This window comes from Coregonus lavaretus (assembly GCF_964263955.1).
Source record: "Coregonus lavaretus genome assembly, chromosome: 5".
Taxonomy (NCBI): domain Eukaryota; kingdom Metazoa; phylum Chordata; class Actinopteri; order Salmoniformes; family Salmonidae; genus Coregonus; species Coregonus lavaretus.
This window is the reverse complement of record NC_139992.1, coordinates 31486110-31499077: the sequence shown is the minus strand read 5'-3', so window position 1 is coordinate 31499077 and position 12968 is coordinate 31486110. Positions and strand designations below refer to the sequence as shown.

General features: G+C 41.7%; 1 protein-coding gene across 1 annotated transcript in view; it reads left to right on the top strand.

Annotated features, from left to right (window-relative positions):
- The window catches only part of LOC311129778 (bromodomain-containing protein 1-like), a 34998-nt gene extending 22866 nt beyond the window's left edge, over positions 1 to 12132 (top strand). The window contains exons 10-14 of the mRNA XM_084162216.1: positions 252 to 390; positions 711 to 844; positions 1853 to 1962; positions 10071 to 10225; positions 10495 to 12132. Coding sequence (XP_084018342.1) covers positions 252 to 390; positions 711 to 844; positions 1853 to 1962; positions 10071 to 10225; positions 10495 to 10678 — 722 coding nt within the window. The 3' untranslated portion in view covers positions 10679 to 12132. The remainder of the gene's footprint in view (positions 1 to 251; positions 391 to 710; positions 845 to 1852; positions 1963 to 10070; positions 10226 to 10494) is intronic.
- The last annotated feature ends 836 nt before the right edge of the window (positions 12133 to 12968 follow it).

The window sequence follows — 12968 nt, the reverse complement described above, 5'->3', positions numbered from 1 at the left end:
TTATCTTAATGGGACTCTTTAATAGAGCATGAATAAGTAGAACATGATCTTCACAGACTTGTGAATTAAGAGATCAGGTTCCCCTTGTCCATGTAATCTTATTAATTATAATCTAAATTGCTAAACTGATCCTAGATCAGCACCCCTACTCTGAGACGCTTTAAGAAAAAAGGTCAAAATGTTGTAGGTCTATGCTATAGTTGGTTTATGTATAGTATACTTACTGTACTGCTCTGTGTTTCTGGCCTCAGGCCTGTCTAATGGTTTTGTGATGGAGGAGGTAATTGATGAAGAGAAGGAGCTAGGTGCCAGCAGGCCTCTAGAAACCAGGAGACGGTGTGCCTCAGAGTCCAGCATCTCATCTAGTGGTAGTCTGCTGGGCAGCACCAGGTAGGTACATGCATATACCTCACAGCAGACCTGGGTTCAAATATAATTAGTTGTCTTTCAATTACTTAAACTGAGCTTGATTGAGCCCGCCTGGCACAATGGAACCACTAGAGTAGTCCCAATTGTGGAAACACAGGCAGGCTCAATCAAACGCTCAAAGCAACATAGGCTTGGCGTCTCTAGCTGCTGCACTTTTCACTGCTGAACATGGTTGGTGGTACTTGGTAGTTCAACTATGTAGTCTGGTAATTTATCTGTAGTGTGTCATGTAGAAGGCAGTCTGACTCACATACAGTGTGGATGTCTTTTCCTGATTTCAGCAGCACCCTCAGTCTTCCAACATGTGGTAAGGGCAAACCGGCCCTGGTCCGAAGAAACACTGTGGATGATAAGAACGAGCTCATTGCCTCTATAGAAACCGGGAACTTTGCCAGAGCTGCTAGGATTGCTGCCGGTAAGTTGTCTGTCTTGATTTTAATCATACAGGAAAGTGGAGATTGCGGAGGGAAATGTGTTTGTATCTATTGTATCAGATGAGGTCGGCTGAGAGTCAGAGGAGTAGATGTATTGCTATAGGGCCAGGAGTTTTGGGGCAGCTTTTGAGGCACTGTTCCTTTACCGGTATTTCCAGCATGATCCACTAGGTTTGCTGCAGGTAGAAAATCCTAGGAAATGTTATTTAATTGACACAAACTGTCTCCAATCAATCAATGTCTTGTTGTGCGTGTGTGTTTGGTGGGGGATCACCAAAGCCACGGGAAGCCATTGACAGTCGCTGGATCCAGGTTTGAGTCCCGGACGGGGCTACCCCCCGAATTTTCTACAATATACTTGGTTGGTTTCAATGACTCTCCCCTTTTACTGCCCCTAATTGACAAATTTTTTGCTACAACTTCCAAGTCTGTTGGAGAGGATCAGCTTGAGCAAAGTGAGGTGTAAAATCACTGATCTACAAATAGTATTCACTGCAAATAATAATAGGTTTTGTGCGATTTTAAGTTTCGCAGAGCTATTCCTCCCCTGGCTTAGGCAATCCCCCCTGCCAAACACACGCACAACCAGACATTGATTGATTGGAGACAGCTTGTGTCAATTACAGAACATTTCCTAGGATTTCCTACCTGCAGCAACACTAGTGGACAATGCTGGAAGTACCGGGAAAAAGCACAGTACCTCAAAATGTGCCCCAAAACTCCTGGCCCTAGCTTTAGGATTTAACCAGAGCCCAGAGTTTTCCTGAGTAGTATACTACGATGCACGCTAGATAAACATCAATTAAAGCAATTATATTCATTTACAGTCCAAATTGTATTATTTTTATAATATCACGTTTTTAGGTGAGTTGTGATGTATATAACCTGTGTGTGTTGATGCTGTCACTATTAGCATGGCTCTGGAAGTGTTTTGCTCTATTTACAGTGAACCCCTCCTAACTTGATTGTTGTTATTCCTGCTTCCATAGAAGTTGGCAACAGCAATATTTGGATGCCTGCTAGTGCTGCAACAGTTGTTCTGGAACCTCTAAAGCTAGTTTGGGCAAAATGTAGCGGATACCCTTCCTATCCTGCCTTGGTGAGTGACAGTGAGCGTATATGTATGACACCTGACTATCTCATTGTCACTTCTCAGTGCTTGCTACCAGGGCCTACAACTAACTTTTTTGTCTACCAGTCACTGTGGCAGGTAGATAAAAACGATCTACCAGCCACTCAGATTGTTTAGCCACCATTCTTTTGTTGTTGCATTAATTACACCAAAAAACACAAATCAAAATGGATGAGCATGCGTAGCAATGTTTCAAAATCAAGGAATGTATTAGTAATAAGAAGTAATGTGATATATTGCTCAATTTAATATTTTGTGACCTGAGTCTTTTAACCAAAATATCACAGATGAGATAATTGTTCAGCTGCCCCTTTTTAAGCTTACCGTGGTAACGGGGCCACTCAAGTCGTCACGTGTGCACTAAGGCATCAGCATGCTCGGCTAGGCGAACCGAACGAGTGTGCTCGCATACTCCCTTAAAAGACCTTCACTTGAAAAACTAGAAAAAAGCAGCAATAGTACTGTTTGTCCATTTTGAGACGCCGTAGCCAGTATACGCTTCCTCAAAATAGTCAGAATTAATCTAAGATTAGTCAATAAATCTGTCATTAATTTTGAAGTTTGGCAGAGATCTTAGTCGTGCAATTTTGCATCTGACTAGGATGTTTGGTGCAGTATTTTTCAAGTGAAAAAATGTGCATGAGGACAAGTCGTCTCTTGTTGAATGACAACAGGCACTTTATTGAAGAATCCCTACTGTTGACCAATCACAGACGAGGGGGCGTAGACTTCGGCTACTGACTTCGGCTTGCCTTGTGAAAATGTTTTGTGTGCTCGAACAGCCGAAAAAACCCTTGCCGAAGTCCAAAATGAACAAAAGTAACAAAATGTCGTCATAATATATGCACAAGCTATTTCGGCTGGGAAGCATGCGGATGCCTTTAGTGGTACACGACTCCAGGATTTTAGGAGTCGACTCTGACCTCTGTGGTTGGAGTTGAAGGAGTCGACTCTTGCTGGACTCCCAAACAGATGCACACACACGTACACACCACCTCATTATTGCAGCGTCCTACTAGGAAGACTACATTTGCGTTCTAGAGGACTGACATGAACATGATGCTGCCCATTTGTTCGTTAACTTAGCCTATAAAAGTGCTATTTTGTTTGAATATAGAAGGTGATGTGTAGGAACTAGAATATTTCAGTGATATTTCTGCTGTGCGCAGCCTTGACGGATCCCATGTGATGATGCTGCGCATCCTACGCTGATAAGCCCATTCTTTGCCATGTTATAGCCCTATTCAGATGGGTATTACTAGAGACCTTGGTTATGTAATTATTATCCAAGCATGTGCGTTATTACAGAGGACGATTCACACAGGATTACGTTTCCCAGCTGCCCCCTGTAATTCTTAATTTTTTCCAAATGTAATTGACTCATGACGGAGGCCTGGAGGTTTTTATTCTAGGTGAGAAGATATTTCAACGTCATGTCTAGACTATAATAGGCTACACTGATAACTCATGATTGGCTGCCAAATGTATACAGTGACTTCAGAAAATATTCACACCCCTTGACTTTTTCCACATTTTGTTGTTACAGCCTGAATTTAAAATTAGTGTAAAGAAGTATTATTTTTTTTTTGAGATGGTGCCGGAGGGGATGGCTGCCGTTTTTATAGGCCCTTAACCAACCGTGCTATATATATTTTTTTTCGCATTGTTTGTAACTTATGTTGTACATAATGTTGCTGAAAAGAGCTTCTGGACATCAGAAAAGCGATTTCTCACCTTGAACTGGACGAATAATCTTTCTTTAATGAGTCGGACGAGAGGGATTTGCTCCAGACGAGAGGGATTTGCTCCCGTCATTCGCAGTAGAAAGAGACAGAGATATATTGCGGAAGGAGATCGGGGTGCCTGGTAAGGAGCCGGCGACGAGTGGCTCATCTGCCTTTGCCATCGGTACTATTGGCCAAAGTACAATGACTTGATAATAAAGTGGACGAACTACAAGCACATATATCCTACCAACGGGACATTAAAAACTGTAATATCTTATGTTTCACCGAGTCGTGGTTGAACGACGACATGAATAACAAACAGCTGGCGGGTTATACACTATCGGCAGGATAGAACAGCAGCCTCTGGTAAGACAAGGGGTGGCGGTCTATGTATATTTGTAAAAAACAGTTGGTGCAAGATATCTAAGGAAGTCTTGAGGTTTTGCTCACCTGAGGTAGAGTATCTCATGATGAGCTGTAGACCACACTATCTACCAAGAGAGTTTTCATCTATATTCTTCGTAGCTATTTACCACCACAAACCGATGCTGGCACTAAGACCGCACTCAATGAGCTGTATACAGCCATAAGCAAACAAGAAAATGCTCATCCAGAAGCGGCGCTCCTAGTGGCCGGGGACTTTAATGCAGGGAAACTTAAATCCGTTTTACCTCATTTCTACCAGCATGTTACATGTGCAACCAGAGTGAAAAAACACTCTAGACCACCTTTACTCTACACACAGAGACACATACAAAGCTCTCCCTCGCCCTCCATTTGGCAAATCTGACCATAATTATATCCTCCTGATTCCTGCTTACAAACAAAAACTAAAGCAGGAAGCACCAGTGACTCACTCAATACAAAAGTGGTCAGATGAAGCAGATGCTAAACTACAGGACTGTTTTGCTAGCACAGACTGGAATATGTTCCGGGATTCTTCCGATGGCATTGGAGTACACCACATCAGTCACTGGCTTCATCAATAAGTGCATTGATGACGTCATCCCCAAAGTGACCGTACGGTCATGGTCAAAAGTTTTGAGAATGACACAAGTATTGTTTTTTTCACAAGTTTGCTGTTTCAGTGTTTTTAGATATTTTTGTCAGATGTTACTATGGTATACTGAAGTATAATTACAAGCATTCCATAAGTGTCAAAGGCTTTTATTGACAATTACATTAAGTTTATGCAAAGAGTCAATATTTGCAGTGTTGACCCTTCTTTTTCAAGACCTCTGCAATCCGCCCTGGCATGCTGTCAATTAACTTCTGGGCCACATCCTGACTGATGGTAGCCCATTCTTGCATAATCAATGCTTGGAGTTTATCAGAATTTGTGGGTTTTTGTTTGTCCACCAGCCTCTTGAGGATTGACCACAAGTTCACAATGGGATTAAGGTCTGGGGAGTTTCCTGGCCATGGACCCAAAATGTAGATGTTTTGTTCCCCGGGCCACTTAGTTATCACTTTTGCCTTCTGTCAAGGTGCTCCATCATGCTGGAAAAGGCATTGTTTGTCACCAAACTGTTCTTGGATAGTTGGGAGAAGTTGCTCTTGGAGGAAGTATTGGTACCATTCTTTATTCTTGGCTGTGTTCTTAGGCAAAATTGTGAGTGAGCCCACTCCCTTGGCTGAGAAGCAACCCCACACATGAATGGACTCAGGATGCTTTACTGTTGGCATGACACATGACTGATGGTAGCGCTCACCTTGTCTTCTCCGGACAAGCTTTTTTCCGGATGCCCCAAACAATCGGAAAGGGGATTCATCAGAGAAAATGACTTTACCCCAGTCCTCAGCAGTCCAATCCCTTTACCTTTTACAGAATATCAGTCTGTCCCTGATGTTTTTCCTGGAGAGAAGTGGCTTCCTTGCTGCCCTTCTTGACACCAGGCCATCCTCCAAAAGTCTTTGCCTCACTGTGCGTGCAGATGCACTCACACCTGCCTGCTGCCATTCCTGAGCAAGTTCTGCACTGGTGGTGCCCCGATCCCGCAGCTGAAGCAACTTTAGGAGACGGTTCTGGCGCTTGCTGGACTTTCTTGGGCGCCCTGAAGCCTTCTTTACAACAATTTAACCTCTCTCCTTGATGATCTTGATGATCTGATAAATGGTTGATTTAGGTGCAATCTTACTAGCAGCAATATCCTTGCCTGTGAAGCCCTTTTTGTGCAAAGCAATGATGACGGCACGTGTTTACTTGCAGGTAACCATGGTTAACAGAGGAAGAACAATGATTTCAAGCACCACCCTCCTTTTAAAGCTTCCAGTCTGTTATTCTAACTCAATCAGCATGACAGAGTGATCTCCAGCCTTGTCCTCGTCAACACTCTCACCCGTGTTAACGAGAGAATCACTGACATGATGTCAGCTGGTCCTTTTGTGGCAGGGCTGAAATGCAGTGGAAATGTTTTTTGGGGGGATTAAGTTCATTTTCATGGCAAAGAGGGACTTTGCAATTAATCTGATCACTCTTCATAACATTCTGGAGTATATGCTAATTGCTATCATAAAAAGTGAGGCAGCAGACTTTGTGAAAATTAATATTTGTGTCATTCTCAACTTTTGACCACGACTGTACGTACATACCCCAACCAGAAGCCATGGATTACAGGCAACATCTGCACTGAGCTAAAGGGTAGAGCTGCTGCTTTCAAGGAGCGGGACTCTAACCCGAAAGCTTATAAGAAATCCTGCTATGCCTCCAACGATCCATTAAACAGGCAAAGCGTTAATACTAAGATCGAATCATACTACACCGGCTCCGACGCTCGCTTGCAAACTATTACAGACTACAAAGGGAAGCACAGCTGCGAGCCTACCAGACAACCTAAATTACTTCTATGCTCGCTTCGAGGCAAGTAAGTAAGCATTTCAGTGTAAAGTCTTCACCTGTTGTATTCGGCACATGTGACAAATAAAATTTGATGTAGAGATTTTTTTGTCACTGGCCTACACACAATACCGCATAATGTCAAAGTGGAATTATGTTTTTCAAAATGTTTACTAATTAATAAAAATGAAAAGCTCTAAGTATTCAACCCTTTTGTTATGGCAAGCCTAAATAAGATCAGTAGTAAACATTTGCTGAACAACTCACATAATAAGTTGCATGGACTCTTGTGTGCAATAAGAGTGTTTAACATGATTTTTTAATGACTACCTCATCTCTGTACCCCACACATACAATTATCTGTAAGGGCCCGCAGTCGTGCAGTGAATTGTAAACACAGATTCAACCACAAAGACCAGGGAGGTGTTCCAATGCCTCGCAAAAAAGGGCACTTATTGGTAGATGGGTACAAATAAAAAAGCAGACATTGAATATCCCTTTGAGCATGGTGAAATTATTCATTACACTTTGGATGGTGTATCAATACACCCAGTCACTACAAAGATACAAGCGTCCTTCCTAACTCATTTGCCGAAGAGGAAGGAAACCGCTCAGGGATTTCAACATTACATTTACATTTTAGTAATTTAGCAGACGCTCTTATCCAGAGCGACTTACAGTTAGTGAGTGCATACATTTTTTCATACTGGCCCCCCATGGGAAACGAACCCACAACCCTGGCGTTGCAAGCGCCATGCTTTACCAACTGAGCTACATGAGGCCAATGGTGACTTTAAAACAGTTGAAGTATGAAAAATGTATGCACTCACTAACTGTAAGTCGCTCTGGATAAGAGCGTCTGCTAAATGACTAAAATGTAAATGTTGAAGAGTTTAATGGCTGTGATAGGAGAAAACGGAGGATGGATTAACATTGTAGTTACTCCACAATATTGACTTAATGACAGAGTGATGGGAGGAAGCCTGTACAGAATAAAACTATTCTAAAACATTCTGTTGGCAACAAGGCACTAAAGTAATACTGCAAAGAATGTGGCAAAGAAATTAACTTTTTGTCCTGAATACAAAGTGTTATGTTTGGGCCAAAATCTAATAGAACACATTACTGAGTACCACTCTCCATATTTTCAAGCATAGTGGTGGCTGCATCATGTTATGAGTATGCTTGTAATCGTTAAGGACTGGGGAGTCTTTCAGTATAAAAAATTAATGGAATGGAGCTAAGCACAGGTAAAATCCTAGAGGAAAACCTGGTTCAGTCTGCTTTCCACCAGACACTGGGAGATGAATTCACCTTTCAGCTGGACAATAGCCTAAAACACAAGGCCAAATCTACACAGGAGCTTCTTACCAAGAAGACCGTGAATGTTCCAGAGTGGCCGAGTTACAGTTTTGACTTAAATCTACTTGAAAATCTATGGAAAGACCTGAAAATGGTTGTCTAGCAATGATCAGCAACCAATTTGACAGAGCTTGAAGAATGTTTTTAAAATAATGGGCAAATGTTGTACAATCCAGGTGTGGAAAGCTCTTCGAGACTTACCCAGAAAGACTCAGCTGTAATCGCTGCCAAAGGTGCTTCTACGAAGTATTGACTAAATGAGATTAATGTATTTCATTTTCAATACATTTGCAAACATTTCTAAAAACATTTTCACTTTGTCAGAATGTTTTTTAAATCCATTTTGAATTCAGGCTGTAACACAACAATGTGGAATAAGTCAAGGGGTATGAATACTTTCTGAAGGCACTGTAGGTGTCCTCATGATATTTAAATTGATTTAAGTGTGATCATAATCATTATTTTAGTGATCCTTTGTACGCGGCCTTCCTAATAACAATGCCCCCATCATGTTGATTTGAGCTGCTGAATCGTATTTGCACTTGAGATGCATTTATGGATGAGAAAGTGAATTTGCCTTTTCCAGGTTTAGTGGGGATGCCTTGCTTTGCGATCTATTGCCTAGGACAGGGCTCTCCAACCCTGTTCCTGGAGAGGTACTGTCCTGTAGGTGTTCACTCCAACCCTAATCTATCGCATCTGATTCGATAATTAGCTGGTTGATAAACTGAATCAGGTTAGTTACAACTGGGGTTGGAGCGAAAACCTACAGGAAGTTAGCTCTCAAGGAACAGCCAGCCACGGTTTCATTAAATAAGCTATAGGCACAATACTTTTTATTGCACATTTAGGCCTAATTAAATTGATGCATTTGGTAATGTTCAACTTCAATTCACAGGCACTATGAAGAATAGCTTAGTCATAGTCAATGATAGCCTAATTATATACTTTAATGTACTTTTTGGTGAATTTACAAGGCATTGCAAGACAAGACATTGCGATATACAGATTACCAAGATATAGCATATGCGCATGGTTCCGACTGTCTGCCTACACCGGCCACTCTCTCCCTCGCTAGCTCGCCTGCTCTTTCTCTTCACTATGAAAAACGTTAGCGTGTGTTTGATCTTCAGTCTGTTTCGTGTAGAATAACTCCGTCTTGCAAGCCAAGAAATTGTAAGACACAGCATTGCGATAGCCTATACATCTTTTGATTACCGATGCACGGTTCTGCCTGCTGGCCGACATGCCTGGCTGTGCCCCTCCCCTCTCTCTCTCCCTCCTTCGTTAGCTCGCTCTTTCTTTGCTGTGATAGATGCGAGAGTTTGTTCTCGGAAGTACACTACTGCAAAATACTGAATCTTAGGAGTCGATTCCGTCGAGGAATCTATTCTAGTGTGCCTGTGAGAATCTGACTAGTAGAGGCTGACTACGTCCCTTTTGTTAGCAGTGGAAGCAAACTCACACATTGAAAAACAGCCTAATTTGTGAACAAAACAATGTAAATGTCATTTTTCAGCTCTTCACTCGCAGTGCACACAGTTCTTCAGCCAGGCAGTGTTGCTTCGTGAGATAGCTAAAACGTTAGGATTCCTATTTCTTTGTGCATTACCAGATATGATACAAAACGGCAGAAATACTTTGAAAACAGCTACTGCAGCATTTATTTTGCTATAAATCACTACTCGCACATGTGCCCATATTTGACTTTTGACCAATGTGGTTGGTGAATTAGAAATTCTTACACGCCAATGCCAAAATCTACCCGAATTTGGTGGGTGTTAATTTTAGGCCCTGCTTGCTATCCCTTTCATCGTATATTGATTGAGTGACGTTCACACACACACACTAGCTGTTTGAGCGGTAACACACCCACAAACCCTACAATGTTGTTTTGTCTTTGCTTTTCATTTAAAACCTAGGTCCATATCTTCCAAGTCCTCTAGATGGCACCATTGTCAAATACAGGTCTGGTTTGATCTTTAGTTTGAGAGGACTAAGTGGATGCACCTCTTTTCATCACAAGCACCAGCTGTGTGTGTTTGCGCATGTGTGTGCAGTGCACGTCTGTGTGTATGCAAGTATACTGTGTCATAACACCACAGACACCACCCCCTAGTAACCCTGGTACACCTCTCCCACCACGTTAGATCGTCGACCCCCACATGCCCCGGGTGGGGTGCCAGCACAATGGGGTGTCTATCCCCATGCCCCCCCTCGACGTCCTCCGGGTCGGAGAACGGATGCAGTACAAGAACGAAGAAAAACTCTTCCTCGTCCTATTCTTCGACAACAAACGCAGCTGGTGAGACATATCTTCTCTGTTCTTCTCCATTACTAAATGCTATGAAAGGGACTTTTTGATGTTCTTGCTAGCAACATACATGGATACACCATTTTACTATCCACATTTGCAATATTAAAAGTGTTATTTCAATACATGCTGTGAATTTTCATAGACAACCAACAGACAACACAGAGAACTCAAATTTGTATTAGAAGTTTTAAATGTTTGCAGATTTGTATCAGAAGAAATGTAACTGTGAATTTGATTTAATTCTTCTCTCTTCTCAGGCAATGGCTTCCTAAGTCTAAGATGGTCCCTCTGGGGATAGAGAAGACCATCGACAAGATCAAGATGATGGAGGGCAGAACGTCCAGCATCCGTAAGGCTGTTCAGACGGCCTTCAAACGTGCCATGAACCACCTTAGCATCGTCCAGGACGAACCTGTCAGTGACATGAGCGATGTGGACTAACACACACACACACACACACACACACACACGCACTTACTCTCCATTACTTACACACACACATACACACACACACACACAACCCTGAATTACTGCTAATGGCCTTGTCCCGGACCTGAGCCTGGCCTACGCTCCTTCCTTCTCCTCTTCGTCAGTCTTTCCAGAGGTCTATGCTGGCTGTGTTTACCAGGTGCCTGGCTACCCCCCTGGCTTGGTATGGTACCCCCTTCCTCGTCAGCCCCCGCCCGCTGGTCTGACGGCTGCTGCTTTAATGAATGTGCCCGAGTTAACCTCCTATCTACCTTTCTCCATGGTCGTGTTCATGAGTCACCAAATGGAAGAACACGAATTGAAACCGGGAGGGTTACATGGACTTGCCCAATAAGAAACGCTCATTTCCGTTTTCTGTTCCAAAACATTTTGATATGTTTCCTGTTGTGTTCCATAATGAACATGAACCCATGCCTGTGCTGCAAGACTGCTGCCATGATCCTCCTTCCCTATGCCCTATGACCATGCCACTGCCAAGATGGCTGCTTCTTTCTCACCTCACTCATCTCACCATACGCCATTTATTTCCACCTAAAACTACCTACTATGTATTTAAATTAACTCTGTAAATAACGGCAATATTTGTCTGACACACTAAGTTATTTTGTAGATTGAAAGAAATTGGTACTGTACCATGGATTTTCTTATTGGTATTTATAATATTTGGTGAATTATGTAAGCACTACGGTGTGGTATTTCCAAGTGCTGTGAAAATAAGACCAGTGTAAAAAGCCTTAGCAGTGTAAAATAATGGGGCTAAAACAAACTTTTTTTTCCGAAAGTATTTCCTTTAAAAAATATTTAATTTTTTAAGTTATTGGAGTTTATAAAATATAAGCTTCTCTTTGGCATTAGTCCTTTTGTAATCGCATTTTTTTAAACGATAGTTTTACTATATTTTTGTTCGTACATATTTATATGATTGAATATATATATATCTCTATACTTCAGATGCTCACATGTTGGGAAGTATTTTGTTGTTATGGAAACCGAAAGTGCGGCGTTCTCAAGAAACCAAAAAACTTGCTGCCCAGATTATTTTATACTTTGATTTGTTACAAATGTATTTTTTACATCATGGATTTGACTGTTACTTACGTCTAGGACCTTTATTGTAGACATAGGAAGATGTGCCTGTTGTTATTTATTGTAAAATATTTGCATTACTTTATATTTGGAGAATCGTGTAAGAGTATATAGTGGTTATTGGCTCATTTTGTGGTGAATCCTTGGGTTGCGTTTTTTCTTAGTTACTTCTGGGTAATTTTGACGGTTTAGACTTCACAACATTCTTTTTTATGTTATTTTTCTGGGTAGCATTTGGTCGTTTTGGATACTTCCTTTTATACTTAGTAGATTTCTTTTTTTTATCAGGTCTATTGCTGGGACTGTTTCCTTCCTTTTTATCAAGACACAGATAATAAAAAGACAATGATATAAAATCAATATGAGCAATGTCATAATTTATTATGATACAATCTATCTTTCAACAGTACTGTACACGTTACTGATGACATGCCTCTTTCATTTTACAGTGGGGAAAAAAAGTATTTAGTCAGCCACCAATTGTGCAAGTTCTCCCACTTAAAAAGATGAGAGAGGACTGTAATTTTCATCATAGGTACACGTCAACTATGACAGACAAAATGAGGAAAAAAAATCCAGAAAATCACATTGTAGGATTTTTAATGAATTTATTTGCAAATTATGGTGGAAAATAAGTATTTGGTCAATAACAAAAGTTTCTCAATACTTTGTTATATACCCTTTGTTGGCAATGACACAGGTCAAACGTTTTCTGTAAGTCTTCACAAGGTTTTCACACACTGTTGCTGGTATTTTGGCCCATTCCTCCATGCAGATCTCCTCTAGAGCAGTGATGTTTTGGGGCTGTCGCTGGGCAACACGGACTTTCAAATCCCTCCAAAGATTTTCTATGGGGTTGAGATCTGTAGACTGGCTAGGCCACTCCAGGACCTTGAAATGCTTCTTACGAAGCCACTCCTTCGTTGCCCGGGCGGTGTGTTTGGGATCATTGTCATGCTGAAAGACCCAGCCACGTTTCATCTTCAATGCCCTTGCTGATGGAAGGAGGTTTTCACTCAAAATCTCACGATACATGGCCCCATTCATTCTTTCCTTTACACGGATCAGTCGTCCTGGTCCCTTTGCAGAAAAACAGCCCCAAAGCATGATGTTTCCACCCCCATGCTTCACAGTAGGTATGGTGTTCTATGGATGC